The sequence below is a fragment of the Emydura macquarii genome, unplaced genomic scaffold, assembly GCF_026122565.2.
Source record: "Emydura macquarii macquarii isolate MOO-44397 ecotype Brisbane River unplaced genomic scaffold, CSIRO-AGI_Emac_v2 contig_3019, whole genome shotgun sequence".
NCBI lineage: Eukaryota > Metazoa > Chordata > Testudines > Chelidae > Emydura > Emydura macquarii.
In genome coordinates this window covers 6404932-6420937 of record NW_027133156.1, presented here as the reverse complement: position 1 = coordinate 6420937, position 16006 = coordinate 6404932, and the positions used below count along the sequence as shown (strand labels likewise).

The 16006-nt window shown below is 40.5% G+C and overlaps 1 protein-coding gene across 1 annotated transcript in view; it reads right to left on the bottom strand.

Annotated features, from left to right (window-relative positions):
* Positions 1 to 2738: 2738 nt before the first annotated feature.
* The window catches only part of GABRR2 (gamma-aminobutyric acid type A receptor subunit rho2), a 52026-nt gene continuing 38758 nt past the window's right edge, over positions 2739 to 16006 (bottom strand). The window contains exons 4-9 of the mRNA XM_067530002.1: positions 14276 to 14499; positions 10398 to 10480; positions 9314 to 9454; positions 8821 to 8973; positions 7133 to 7329; positions 2739 to 3047 (exon numbers count right to left, since the gene is read on the bottom strand). Of these exons, the coding sequence (XP_067386103.1) occupies positions 2739 to 3047; positions 7133 to 7329; positions 8821 to 8973; positions 9314 to 9454; positions 10398 to 10480; positions 14276 to 14499 (1107 nt within the window). The remainder of the gene's footprint in view (positions 3048 to 7132; positions 7330 to 8820; positions 8974 to 9313; positions 9455 to 10397; positions 10481 to 14275; positions 14500 to 16006) is intronic.

Genomic DNA, 16006 nt, shown 5'->3' with positions numbered 1-16006 from the left:
TTTTTCCTTTTGTCTCACATCAGCCAATCACAGAACAACTGATCCATTAAACGTGGTAGGTTATTTTAAAATATAAAACTGGTTTCTGATTGGCTACAATTTTATTTTAAAAAGCTAATAGTCAGAAATGTATTTGGTTAAATAGGAAATTAAGCCTCTATTAAGATTCTGTGGAATATTCCTATAGTTCTTGCATGAAAATGGTGGTTGGTTTTCATCTCAAGCTGCTATTGTGAAATGTACTTTTTCCATCAGTGGAGAGACACCCTGATCTGTAGTATAGGAAAGAGGTGTCAGGCTGGATACAGGAATATGCCTTCTTTGTGATATTGGTCCTTTTCTTGGCTTCTGATCTGTTTTAGCTAGGGATCTTGGGGATATATTTTCTCCTTTATGACAACACAAAACTCTCATTGCTTACATACATGTGCAATGAAGGGGGGATATATTTCTTAGATTGTTTCTTTAACCACTTTTATTTAAAGTAAATCTAACAGTGAAATGTGTTGCAATTTAAGCAACAATAATTGAGGCACAGGATAAATTCTAGGGATTAATGATTGGCTCTTCCTAGCCTATCACTAAATCCCTGCAGAAAGGTCAAAACTGCTGTTGTAAACTGAAAATGCAAAAACCCAATAAGTATGCAGGTTAAAGTGGGATTGCTATTTCATTTGGTATGTGTAGGGTATTGCAAGAGACTTAATGCCCTCTACATTGTCTACACTGTTTACATTCTCTCTGTCACCATTCTAGGCAGCTGTATAGTTTAATCATATTGTTGAGTGACCTTCCAATGTCAGCACAGAATCAGCTGAGTTCAGGTCTGACCATCCTGTTATGCACCAACTTGGCACCCAGATGCTGTGATTAGCAACATCACTTCTACAGCTCAGCATGCTGGGGCATTAAGAAGTAAGGAAAGATTAAATTTGAGATCTTTGACCTGTTGCAATTTTGTGGAAAATTCTACATCTTCCTGTCAGCATTACTAGCAAAGGAAGAGGAGACAACACTGTGTGAAGCATGGAATGCCATCCATGGAAGCATGCTACTGTTCCGTTGCACAGCTACTAAAGAATAATTTAGACTTTTAAGCCAGTTACTATCGTGTGACTCACAAAGTTCTACAATGCTACTTATGGCCACTTGTCTTTAAAATGGAGGTGCACCTAGAGAGCCAACAAGTTCCAGCATACAACTTCCCTCTTGATCCAAACGGCCTAAACCATAGGGCAGATGTAGAGTATAGCTGCTCTGTTGGAAAGGGATCACTGCATTCTGGGAAGTATTTTCTCTGTTGGCTGCACTTTTCTGTTAGAAATAAAGGCAGCCGTGAGTTCCTGGAAAGATGCCAACCCTGCCGCCCCTTACACTGTTCTCTGCTTTGAGCTACGAAGAGAGGATGCAAAAAGAGCTAGCTGCTCCTGGACAAACTCTCCATTCCTGTACACTAATCAAAGGCTCCAGCTGGTTACCTTCCACCTCTGTGCGAGAGGAAAGCACTCAAGATCAATGTATGGCATACCAAGGCCAGCTTGTAAGGAGTGAATAGGCTTATTTAAACTTCCACATTGTCATTATAAATGAGATCTAAAGTTCATGCTGCCCAAGTTCAGGGAGTCCCTTGGCTTCACTTTACCATCTCTCCTCATCAAAACGAACTAACTGCCTAGGCTTGGTAGACTGAATTCTGCAGATCTCCGTCAGGCAGCACTTAAGTCAATGGGAGTTTTGTGTAAGGATTGCACAATGTTGTTTGATGAAAGTGTATCCTGAAAAGATGCCATTTGTTTATAAGGCAAAGAAGGAGAAAAACAATTGTCTAAAGAGAGCTCTGTTGTCATTTAGATCTTTAAAAGTTAAGTTCTTATTAAGAAGCCTAACAGTTGTCTTTTACAGGCATCTCAGCACAGCCACTGGAACTCACTTTAATTCAGCAGCGTATGCTGAGTGATTCTTCTGTGGTAGTTGCCTTGGCCCAGATTCTCAAAGGTATTTAGGTACCGACATCAATGGGAGTTGGCACCAGTGGCGTATCGAGGAGGGGGCCAGGGCGGGCCATACCCCTGGGTGCCAGCCAGGCGAGGGGCGCCAGCCAGGCCCTCAGAGGAGGAGCCGCCCCCGTCCCCTGTCGCAGGCAGCCAGGGCATCCTCCTGGCTCCTCTGACCCTGCACTGGGCACCAGGAGGGAACCACGGGAATCAGAGTCTGTCACAGCCCTCGCCGCTCCCACAATAGGGGAGGGGGAGAGTGGGATACCGGCCAGTAGCCCCCCCCCTCCCCCGGAGGGGCCCTGCCACCAATGGAGGGGTGTGGGGAAGAGTGGGACATGGACCACAGACCCCTCCCTCACAGGGTGCTGCTGACGGGGGGGACTGCCAATGTAAGTATGGCCCCCCAGGTGCCGGAAACCCACGGTACGCCACTGGTTGGCACCTAACTACCTATGATGATCTGGACCCCCGTGCACATCAGACACTATCAGCATTGCCCAGTTCCAAAGCCAAGAGATGAGACACATCTTAAAGCAGAGAGGAGATGGGGGTGTGGAGTACAGAGTAATTGCACAACAATTTCTCCAGGAAGCTTTTGGATGGAAGAGCTTGTTGCAGGATATCTAGTGCTTTATGCTCCACGGGTACAATAGGAGAATTGTTTTTCTAGCTTAACAGTCAAATTGAACTTTAAAAAAAAACACCCACTTAGTCCTGTAAAGGTCTTCTGCCTCAGTATGTCTAGCAAAAGACAGACCAGTATATCAAGTTAAAAAATATATAGGTGCCTGGGAATATTAATCTTGAATATTTATCAATCGCATGAGTGTTCTGGATGATGCGCAGGCCAACATGGCCTTTCAGGCCTTTCTTTCTTGATGAATTAGATTCATTGCTCATGGCCAAATGAACCACCATCTTGTCTTGTTTTTCTTCCTCAATCACTATCTGGCTTCTTGTGTACCCTGCCAGGCTGTTGGCATCAGAGTCACTGTAGGTTCCATCCAGCATCATAGTTTTTGCATGAGGTATTCCACATGTACATGGAAACTGAAATAAACAAGAAAACAATAGTCAAACACTGAGAGAAAATACTGGAAGCAAAGAAGATAGCCTTCTTTTTATGGATCGCTTGTAAAAGGTGGAGCTGCACATTGTAGTTCAACTATGAAATATTTCTCTATTAAAGTTTAAGTTTTCTGAACTGAAAAGTTGCTGGCTAGCCCTACCCGTTGCAACTTTATATTATGTGGGGGTTTGTTTCTGAAATCCTGTGTTGTAATTCGGGATGGAAAATTGGTTTGATTGAAATAAAAACTGACCAGTTAATTCAATTTTCTCTGGCTGTTTTTTCATTCCTTTTCCTGTTCAGTTTCTATGCCTCTTGCACTATAATATTCAATGATGTTTGTGAAAACAGCATTTTAAGCAAACACGGGAAAAATACTGACACAAAGTGAGTTTTGATGTCATAAATATTAGTAGTCCTTCTGGAAACCTGATTCTAAAGGTTACACGTATCCAGCTAGAGAACAGGAAAAATACCTGGGTGAAACTCATCCCACTTATCTAATCAAAACAGCTAATGTATCTTAAATTCTGAATATCAGATACTCAGAGCACACTGCTCATGAACTCACTGAACAAGAATTATTTGGCAAATAATTTTGGACAACAAATCAAATTGCTCAAAGACCATTCATAGACTGAAAAAGAGTCGGTTGTGTCTGTTCCAGTTATAGCAAAATTATTTGGCTGGTCAATGCACATGGGGTCAAACACTGGCAGCAAACCTGTGGTATTCTTCTGACCTAGGCTACAACAGAGCTGTTATAAATGGTTTGTTCCCATCAGTGATGGGATGTTTTTTAGAAGTCTGTTTAGCTAGAACCAAATTTAAACTGTATTTAGAACACATTTTATACTTGGCTTGAAGGCAAGTGTAAGTGTAGGTGGAACCCATGATTTTTAACTTTTAAATGCAATTTTATTTTTGTCTCTCTATGAGCAGCCAAATTATATTCCTTAATCTCAAAAATCTTCCTCCACCCCTCCCAAAAATATTATAGTGGAGGATTAAATCAGGATCCTTATTATCAGGGCCCTCAGCTAACTGATTCAAAAGGCAGTAATAAGCGCCAAGTGGCATGGTGCATAGCTGATTGCTACAGATTAGTTGCTGCAGGACCCACGAGGAAGAGAAATGCTGTTGCCCCAAGTGACTCTTAACCCCCATGTCAGGTTATGATCTGGCCTGAGAGAAGATCACAGACAGTGGCTAGGAGGTGAATGACTGATGTGTTGTATACACTGCCAGGTGTCTAGGAAGATAGTGGGAGGAGGGAGCAAGTCCAAAATGTAGATGTTTCTGGTCCCAATATAGTCTGAATCTATCCCTGACGTATTCCCGCATACACATATGCACACACATACACAGTGGAGAGAATTGCTGAATGACTTCAGGCCAACAAACTGTCACAATCCATTTCTGGGAAATGCAAAAATTCAGATTCGGATTCCCCTGGAACTTTTACAGCTGAATGACATTTGGCTAACACGGTCAAGATTTATTTCAATGAGAGACAGTAGTCTCTCTGGTCTCTTAAAGAGCCTTCCCTACAGTCAGACACTAAGCCATATTTTCCTATAACCCCATTAGAGATGACAAACAGTTTATTTCTTTGACCATTAATGATAAATATTGCCATGTATCCAAGGGTAAATAAAAAGCTTTTGCTTTGTATAATCAGCCTTTTCAGCTTGCTGTGTTTATTGCTTGATGATAAAATTCAGTGCAGGGCTATCAACAACTGAAAGATTTGTGACATAAATGAGGAGTTGCGCCATCACTGAAATATTAGCTTGGGAAAGCTGTCCTGAAAACTTACCAGCACAGGCACAAGAATCTACTCACCCTCTTTTGTCACAGTGACAGATAATGACAAAATCAATAATATTTTACTTGCCTGGAAAAAATGACCTGCTCGGGGTCAGTAGAATTTATCAAGGTTGAATTATTATTTATTATTTGCTGAGCACTGATGATGTGCTCAATTTTTATGCAGGACAGAGAGAGTCTATGCTCTGGGGATCTTATGGTTTAATAGACAAGCACAGAAAAAAAAAGATGGACTGGAATACTCAGAGGCGTTAAATGAAGCTGTGTGTGTGTGTGAATAGTTTTCCTGAATTAATTCTCTTCTCCTCTAAAGGATGTTGGGGTGGAGAATTCATTAAACATGAATAAGTGCTTGTTATGGAAACAAAGAATATAGGGGGAATTTGAAAGAGGGAGGGGCATTGATTAGCATGTCAAGCTATGGAGGTTATTCCATACATAGAGGGAGGAGGCACAAAGTGATGATGTTCAAACTTGATATAGAGGGAACTGTTGGAGGGATTCAGAAAGGGTAATGTCATCATCCAGTCATCAGGCAAGCAAGATAACTTTTGCAGCTGCATTTTGGACAAATTGAAGATGTATGAGAGAGAGGATTGCCTCGGTAATCAAAGTGGGAGATGACCAGGGCACAGACAAAAAAGGGTCATATTTTTTAAATGGGAAGGAAATAGTGGCATGCTTTAATGACAGGAGGAGTGGGAGGAGTCAAAGATGACCCTGGGGTTCAAAGCCTCAATCACTGTCCAGAAGGATGGTGGTTTCATAAACGGCAACGGAGAAAGAAAGAAAGAAGGTTTAGGAGGAAAAATAAAAAATTCAGTTTCAGCAATGTTTTGTATGATCTGGCAGTGAGCTATCCAAGATATGTTGCAGACACACAGAGATATGCAGGACTGGACAGCAGGAAGCAAGTCAGGCTGAAAGGCAGATTTGTGAATCATCGGCACAGAGACGATAGATGAAGCTGAGTGAGTGGATGAAGCCATCCAATAACAAAATATAGAAGGAAAAGAGAAGCATACCACAAATTGAGCCCTGTGGAAGTCCTGTAAAAAGCAAGAGAGATGACAAGCAGCCACAAAGAAAGTATAGGTTCTCAAAAGACAAGGGTGGACAGGATATTAAGGAGGAGGCAGTGTATTAGGTTGCAGAAAGGTATTAGAGAGACTGTAGTACTGAAGATTGCAGAGGACTTATGGAGAATAAGAAAGGAGTAGAATACATTAGACTTGGAGAAGAGGTCATGAGAGACGTTGGTGACAGCAGCTTCAGTGGAGAGAGTGGAAGCCAGATTAGAGAGAATCTGGGAGAGAAAAAAGGAAGTAGCTGTGAACAGTTTCTGCAGTGACCATAGCATATCAGGGAGGTGTGATGGAGAGAGAGTTGAAAGATACTATTAGCATGTTTGTGTAACTGGGAAGTGATGGAAACATGGGGACAGCTGGAGGGATGGAAAATAAAGAGTGAGACCTGAGACTCCATAACTGGGCCAAAGGAGGAAAGCTCATTAGAGGGCAAAGGAGTACAAGGGACCGTGGCAGAGGAGCAAGAAGTGAAGGAGGCTCACAAGAGAACTTGCTGATATCCTTCAAGAAGATTCAGGACCAAGGAACAGACTGATTAAAGAAGAGACAGCAAATATTTACACAATCTCTGTGGGAAAGGAAGTACAGAAAAGGTATTCAGCCATTAAATGAGGTTTCAGTGGAACAGGTACTTTTAAAAAAAGGTTATTTTAAATTACCCAACAGCGTAAGTGAAAATCATAAAAAATGATCCACTTAGCAACCGTTCATGGCACATTAAAAGAATAAATCTAAAGACTGTTGCTCAAGTGTGTTTTGTACTGAGGAACAATTCTACTATTATCTTTATTGACCCCAAATGTTTAAATGTACCTGATTGTGAGTTGGGGTCTTTAATTCACTCAGACTAATCCATTAGCTATAAATTTAAAAATGAATTGTGGCAGCCACAGGGAAATATCAGTCTGGATTTTCCCTTTCTTACCCTCCCCTTTTGGTCTCTGCCAAAGTCCAGTTGCAGACAGCCCCAGTTCTGATCTTTGTTTCCTTCTCTCTGCTTTTTGTACAATGATCAAAGAGACCAGCTCCTGGTTTTGGTGGTGTCAGCACTTCAGTGTCAGCTTGAGCATTGTAGACAAATTGATTACACACTATGAATGTCAGAGTCAGAGAGAAAACACATCACATGTAAAAAGAATGTCTCTCACCTTCTCTCGCAACTTCCTCTCCTTCCGCTCTTGCACTGTAGTCAGGTAATTCACTGCTGCATATTCCAACACAGAGAGAAAGACGAAGACAAAACTGACCCAGAGGTAAATGTCCACAGCTTTGATATAGGAAACTCGAGGCATGGAGGCGTTTACACCAGTGATGATTGTTGACATGGTCAGTACAGTGGTTATCCCTGGAAAAACCCCCACAAAAATGTACTTCATGTGCCAAAACAGTCCCAAAACAGTTCAGAAGGCATCTACTATTAATTAGTTTTGTCTCAAAATACAGCACTGTCCTTCACTCCTCTCAGAGACTATCGAAATTATGTCTAGCTGTCTCACGATGTAGGATTTTTCCTTACATTGCATTCTTGAGCACTCTGTCCAGTCAAGTTTTTAAATGTGATGGAGCACACTTGCCTTTTGATTCTATTTAACTCGTTAGTATCTAATTAGGAAGTGATGCTTCAGCCCTACTCTATAGGGACTGCTCTTTACACTGAGGAAGTTGTTCAGTCTACAGTGCTATTTAGTAATTTTTTTCTGCATTAGCTACTATCCAGTGTGCAGTGGCGATAAGGACTCTTGGTTCACTGAGCGCACCCATTTGTTTTATACAGGTCACCAGACAGCAGTCAATGACCAATGACTTTTGGTCACTGCTAAAGTGGACTCGATTTAAATCACTGTCTCAAAAGATGAAAGTCATGTATGTAATATCCTGTGCATGAATGTGTGTGACTGGAAATATCTTGCATGACATGATGCGACAGAAAAGCCATCTTGTGCTCACCTTATCTAAGGTAATTGTAAAGTTTTTGATGGCATCTGCTGTATCCATAATATATATTTTACAGATAAGCATGTAGACACATCTAAAATATATGTGTGTGTGTGTCTTTGGTATAGTTTATACAAACAAGACTAGGTGCTGTGTGGTGATAAAAGTAAAATATTTTTCTAAATTTTCACAAGTTTGCAATAGGCACTTAACAACTGAGTGGCAGAGCCAAGGAGCATTTGAGTGACTTCAATCAGTTTCATTCCAAACTAGTGAAATTCTTTCACATGAGCGGACTTTGTTGCTCTTTTCAGATGGTCAACACAGTGTGTAGCTCTATGAGTATCACAAACTATGGGACTAACATACTATTTTTACTCTGTATTTATAAGAAGTCATATGCACTCATATTCAGAGAAATGCAATAAAAGGTCTAGTGTATCTGTCTCTCTCTGACGTAGACATTGATAACTGAGCAAATCAGTTTCCTTTTTAGCTTTTTAAACAAAAGAAATTCCAACAGTCCTGACTTAGACAAAACTCTCATTGACTATAACGCCCATTCTGGGACTGCTAGATTGGGCCTATAATTAGAAATCTTGACTCACTAATTCACAAACACTGGAATCTCTTTTCTCTGCTTGCTTCTCTTTTTAAAATACAATTCCATCTTCTGCCCTCATTTAAATACAGATCAAGAAGATTTATCAGTGATGAAGAACCAATTTAACAATGAAGAACATAAGACAAAGCACAGGCATTAGGGTACTTTAACTATCAGATAAAATAGACATGTACTTTCCTAGCAACTTTAACAAATGAAACAGAGAACTCCCTCTCCCCCTACTCCTTCAAATTCAAAGGTTTTGTCGCATTCATAGTTGATATTAATTACCCTCACCTAATGAGACTCTAGCAGGTACAGCTCTGCGATCAATCCAGAAGGACACCCACGACAGCATGACCATCAGAGTGGCAGGGAAATAGGTTTGAAGCAAGAAGAAGAAGATGTGGCGGCGTAAAGTGAAACTTATGTACAGTCTATTGTACCATCCTGTTGGGAGGAAAAAAGTGTCATTAAGAACATTTTGTATGACAAATACAGAGCTGCTACATCTTTTAGTTAATAATATATATTTACTTTTTAAGAGTACACAATCTACACACTTGTATATGTATGGGTGAGCATTCTACAGATGGTTCACAGTATATAGACTGTAATGATCTATTATCCCAAAGATAACAAGGGCAAAGGGAAAGAGACAAGGACTGTTACTCAAGTACATCTTATAGAAATTTCATTTAAATTTCACCTGGCAAATGTTTGACACTGAACTATAAATATATGACAATGATTCAAAAGAAGAATGAAACCATTTTTAAAAGACTGATACCAGTGCTACTGTAGAAAGCAAGTCTGGAGGTAGTATGAAACTTTTGTATCAAAAACTGAGACAGGGAAATCTTCTCATCAGTTTTCAGGGATTCATTCCCATTTTTCCAGTATAGCATCAGATCTTCATCAGTGTAAGCATCTTCAGGAAAGAAAGAGAAAAGAAGACAAAAATGTGACTTGGCTTTGGATATTTCATGTACACAATCAGTATAAAAAGTAACTAGCTGTAGATAAGGAACATATTAGTGAGATTCACACATGAGTCTAAGGCCCCAATCCTGCACTGTGATCTGCTTAGTGAAGGGGTCCATGTTTATTGCATTCTGATGTAGGATCAGGCTCTCAATTGGGGAATATCACAAGCACCAGTGAAGACAGAGTAATAATGCAAAGGGTTCCAGGGAAGTTAGAAGTATGGGGGGAAAGTAACATTGGATTCTGTTTGGAAAAAATGCAGATTAATTTATCTAGGAAAAATAAACAAACACAGATACATCTTTGGAATGCAGTAATGCCAAAAACAGAGTTGCTAATGGACAGCAGATTAAAGATCTTGCCATACGACGTACCATAGCAGCACAAATAGCCAAATCAAAAGCATCACATCATGGTCCATGTCTTCCTTTATACAGCACTGGTGAAACCATAACTAGAATGGTATATTTCTGGTCACCACAGTACCAGAAAAATGTAGACAAGGTGGTGGAGATTCAGGGATGAACGACAGAATTGATTAAGGGGCTGGAAAGATAGAGGAAAGATTATAGGAAGTGATTATGCTTTAATCTGACCACATTTAGGGGAAGGATGAGACACAACCATCTAAAATGTTATTTGAAAGATGTAATTGAAGGTGACAGATATCACTGTAGGTGATACAAGTATTTGAAGAGTATAAACACAAAAGAGCACAGAAATGAGGACCAAATCCAAAGCCCATTGACTCAGTGGAAAGACGCTCATTGATTTCAACAGGCTTTGACTCAGGCCCTAAAATATTATTTTTCTTTATTCTGAATTAGGTAGAGCCTACCAATGTCAGCTAAATAGGACTTGCAGATAAGAGCAGCTATACAACTTACAGCTTTCCAGCTCCAGAGAACAAGTCTGTGAGTCCAGGGGAAATCGACTGAAGTCCATGTTGCACATTGCTGTCACTGTGATCCTAGAAATCCAAATGGGAAAGGTCACTTCCTAAAAGAAACTGTGGTATTCTGGAGACAGTAGGAGAAATTTATCACAGGGGCACAAAAAATATACATTTTAAAAATATAAAAATCATTCTCCAGCTTCAAAAATAGCAACTATTCATAACATGTTTACATAAAAGAACTAAGCAACTTCCCAAGCAATACAGAGCCCCTGCTCTTCAGATGTGGGCATGGTTGGTTATGCACAGGTCATGTGAAGGGGTAAACATGGTTTACACCACATCTCCATGCTCGTGATTTCCATGGTTGATGTGGAGCAGTTTGACTCCTTGTGCAGTTAGAGTAGATTCAAGGGACCGCTGTAATAGGCTGGGACCTCCGACCAGCACTGCAACCCAAACAGCAAACAATAATAATAGTTTTAGAGTATTTGAGTGTGGTTCAATGAATCTCTTCCTTAGAGTAAAGTTATTGGCTTATTAATAAAAAATTTCCCTGGGTTCCAGAATGTTATGCTTCCTTTATGTCCTATGTAGTTCAAGCTTCCTGTTCTTCTCTTATTTTGCCTTCACTCTTCCTCAGTCACCACAAAAAACCCACCCGAGTTCCACATGCATAAGTCAGCAACATAAGCATGAAAGACCCCCCCTCAATTTATGTACTATCATGGGAAAGGTGCTTTTGTTATAGTGCTGGAACACTCTTGTTTCATCTGTGAGGGCTGATTATTATTGGGAGGAGGGGCAGCTATTTTTCCAGTAGTAAGATTTGCTTCCGTTAAATTCACAGCTGAGCTCGGGATCTGAAACAATCCCGGCTTGAGTTTATAAATCTGAATCTAATCGACCCCAAGATTATGTAACAACTTTTTCGGGGAATCAGGAGGCTTTTTCTCATGAACTGATTTGAAGTGAGGCTCTAGATTCAGTAGAGACAGTCCAGATGTGAGTCATCACTTTAAAATGTATAGTCCTGTTTATGCTGCCTCTGACCGCTTCCCTGATTCATTTTGGATGTTGACAAAGAACCTTTCTGCTGATCAATGGTTTATGGGCCAAATTCTGGCTTGACCTACACACCAATCACCCCAATGAAATAAATGGAGTTTTATGGTTTATAAATCAAAGCAGAACTTAGCCAAAGCAGATTTTTGAAGCTCAGAATTTGCTCAGTGGTGCTATCATAGTAACAATTTCTCATAGTTCGCTACCGTGTTGTCCATCATAATTAAATACTGAATAATTTTGTGTCATTACAATATGCCATATTCCTTCCTAAAGTATGTAGTCATTAGCAATTCATTAGTCAGGGACAGCACAGAAACTCAACCTGTCAATAAGAAATCCCCCCAATTAGTGTGCAGTGTGCAGTGAATTTTTGAGTCCCTAATGCAGGGTTGTCAAACTCGATCAAAGTGAGGGGCCAAAATCACGGAACCTCTACTTTGAAGGGGCCATACAATGCTCTCCGCCGAATATTTCAGCCACTCTGCCCGTTTTTGGCGGCGAAAAATCAGTAGATTTCAGCGCTGACCTTTTGCTGTGGGGACACTGACATTGCCACTTTAAGAGATTTCTAGGAGTGATACCCGCCGCCGAAAAAAACCAGGGCGACTTCCACTTTTCGGCGGCGGGGTGCAGGAGCGAAAGGTATTGCCGCTTTAAGACGCTGGCCCCACAAATCTCTTAATCACTTAATCACTACTACCCAGTTTTTCTTACCTGGTGTATGTTGAAATTGAGGAGCAGTAGTTCCCAAGAAAAATAAGCACCTAACTCACCCATGGGGACTGATTCAATAGGTCTGCTCTGAAGCCACCTACGGGATTGGGTCCCATTCAAAATCCACATGGTAGTGCGAATGGTGAGATTACAAGTTTGGTTGATAAAGGTAATAGTGTAGGTGTAATATATTTAGACTTCTGTAAGCATTTGATTTGGTACCACATAACATTTTGATTTAAAAACTACAATGATATAAAATTAAAATGGCCCACATTAACTGGATTAAAAACTGACTAACTGATAGGTCTCAAAATCTAACTGTAAACAGGAAATCATAATTGAGCGGGTGTCTATCCAGTGGGTTCATGCAGGGATCAGCTCTTGGTCCTATGCTATTTAGCATTTATATCAATGATCTGGAAGAAAATTTAAAATCATCACTGATAAAGTTTCCAGATGATGCAAAAACTGGATGACTGGTAAATAATGAAGAGGACAGGGGCACTATCCCGGAAAGCAGTGACTCTGAAAAAGATTTGGGGGTCATGATGGATAATCAGCTGAACATGGGCTCCCAGTGTGATGCCATGGCCAAAGAGCTAATGTGATCCTGGGATGATTCATAAACAGGGAAATCTCGAGTAGGAGGAGAGAGGTTATTTTACCTTTATATTGGCAACTGGTGTGCCACTGCTGGAATATTATGTCCAGTTCTGGTGCCCACAATTCAACAAGGATGTTGATAAATTAGAGATGGTTCACAGAAGAGCCAACAGAATGATTCAAGGATTAGGAAACATGCCTTATAGTGTTAGATTCAAGGAGCTAAATCTACTTAGCTTAACAAAAAGGAGGTTAAGGGGTGACTTGATTACAGTCTATAAGTATCTACATGGGGAACAAATATTTAGTAATGGGATCTTCAGTCTAGCAGAGAAAGATCTAACACTATCCTATGGCTGTAAGTTGGAGCTAGATAAATTCAGACTAGAAATAAGGTGTAAATTTTTAACAGTGACACAGATATTTTTAAGCATAGGAATAATTTACCAAGGTAGTGGTGGATTCTCCATCAGTGACAATTTTTAAATCAAGATTGGTTGTTTTTCTAAAAGCTATGCTCCAGGAATTATTTGGAGGAAGTTAAATGGCCTGTGTTATACAGACGGTCAGACTAGATGATCACAGTGGTCCCCTTTGGCCTTGGAATCTATGTATGTATAAATGTGATGCTTTTTTTTTGCTAACCAGGAGGATAAATATATATAAATATAGTGTATTTTAAAAATCATATAAAAATGTAAAAATTAAGAATTGGAATAAATGTAAATTAAGCCATGATGTTAGAAAACAGTGAATGATGCAGTTCTTATATATTAGATGATTAATTTTTTGTGTGTGATTTGTGTCAAGCTCTATGGATGGAAATTCAAATTAAATTAAAAATGCACAAAAAATAGCATTTTAAAAGTTAAAAGTTAGGTATTAGTTTGCATATTATCTTTTATTTTCTTTGTGACCAAGTCTGACTTTATACTTCATTACCTGTAATCACTTAAAATCTATTTTTCTGTAGTTAATAAACTTGTTTTGTTGTTTTTATTTAAACCTGTGTGCATTTGGATTGAAGTGTTTGGGAACCTCCACTTGAGATAACAAGGTTTGTGCATATCATTTTCTATTGATGAAATGACAGATGTCCCATGAGCTTGCATTTCCCAGTAAAAAGCTGAGCAGTACAAGATGCACATTTCTGGGGGAAGGTCTGGGACTGGGAAGTTGCTGGTGTTGCCCTGTATGCAGTTCATTAGTGGCTGGCCAGAGCATGCATGTAATTCAGCTGGCAGTGATTTTGCATGCTAGAGGCTATGTGTGAACTCTGCAGGAGTGGTTGCTCTCACAGCAAAGCAGTATAAAAGGCACCCCATGGTGGAATCTTGAAGGGACCCAGCGATCCAACAGTCCAGATTTTACCCTGGGGAATGTCACAATGCCAATGCCTATCTTCAGCAAATCTGATTCAGAACCGAGTTGGGCAAACAATAAATGGCTGTTGACAGACAGTGAGCTAGACTGTGTGATTACCTCATGCTATATAGCACATGACCATCTGGGAACACGCGCAACATAATGTTGTCAGTGGTTGTGTCATGAATGAATGATCTTTTGGAGTGAACAAAGAAGACATCTGGAACCCAGATCTTCTTCACCAGCCTGCCATCAAAAGTCATGCTCTTATTAGTGGTGCTAGGAAATGAGAGACGTTCATCCTTCCAGTAGTGCCTTAAGTACAGTGTCATGGTAAAGTCCTGCATCAGAAGAAAAGAGAACCATGAAAGAATGTGTCACATTGATGCCTTCCACATCCGTGAAACATTAGAAAGGGAATAATCTATTGTTATACAAATATGTCTCAGACTGATTGAATCTCTTCTCTTCTAAGCATGGTTTTCTTCCTTGGACTAATTCCACAGAGCAGTTTCCATTCCTAATGAAGCATTCAAGGAAAGTTCCACAGCCCAAACATTTTTATATGCTACATTACAAACACCCTAACAGAGTAACATGCAGATATCAATGCACTCCCATCAACTACTGCAGGATGTTAATAAAATTTTCCAGATTTATAGCAAGTATTCCTTCAAAGGTATTAGTCTATAGGACACACAGAAAGTCAACCTTCAAAGGAAAATACATATCACTATACCACTACATTGGCAGAGGATCCTGACAGCATAATGTTAGTTAAAGGATAATCATATACCCAGTCTGCTTGAGAAGGCAAAATCTTGTTCAAATTAGCTAAATTATGAGGCTGAGCACTGAGCAATTTATCATAGAGAAAGAATCAAATTATTGCCAATAACAATAGAGCGGGGTGCTGGAACCAGTAGTATAATGGGGGGGTATATATATTTTGTATAGTGTGGGTGCTGGGAACCATTGAACCAAGCTGCAAACCTTGCATATGATGGAAACCACTACAAGCCAGGGGGTGCGGCAGCACCTCCTATAGTTCCAGCACCGATGCAATAGAGTGAGGGGATTGTTATCCCTATTATATCAGCATATAAATAAAAACTCGCTTTAAAGCTGAACAACACCTGCAGCAGCATGAAGAAAAACATCTGTTTCTGCCATTTATCCCACCTGGCAGCTGCATCTTCCCAAGCTGAATAACCACTTCATGCTTAGAGATTAAATGTAATTATTTTTTATATTCCCCATTAAGTAATTTGCTACAAAAGTAGTTTCAAAAGCCCTGCCTGCCTGGTCTGGAGCAAGAGCAGCACGCAGAGTTTTTCTTCCCAACGGTGCAATAGTAGTTCAAACACCTACTAAGGGCATGCTTCTGCTTTCAGCTCAACAAAGCATGTCTTGGCTTGATATCCTGCTCCTGTTCGTTGCAGCTGGAGAGGGGCCCTGGGTTACAGAGTCAGCCTTTGGGCTCCATAAAGGAGAAGCTCGGCTTTCACTGAGTGTCTAGCCCTTTTCCTTGTGAAGAAAGCCTGGAAGACGTACACCAATGCTGGGCTTCCTGCTCAGCATTTGGCATTTGAAGAAGCTTGCAGCATCATTTCCACTTACCGTAGCCCCCAACAAGAGGAAACCTCCTCCTCTTTCAGACATGCCCTCACAGCCGCTAGGGGAGATCAGCTCCCTGACTCAGTCCCCCATGGGCCTGGGGAAGGCCCTGGGCCTGAGGCTTGCTGTAGCAGCAAACATAGCCCTTAAGGTAGGGAGGGTCCAGCCAGCAGTAACTGGGGCAGCTGCATTAATAGTGAGTGAGGACAGGCAGCATTAATGGGAGTGGAG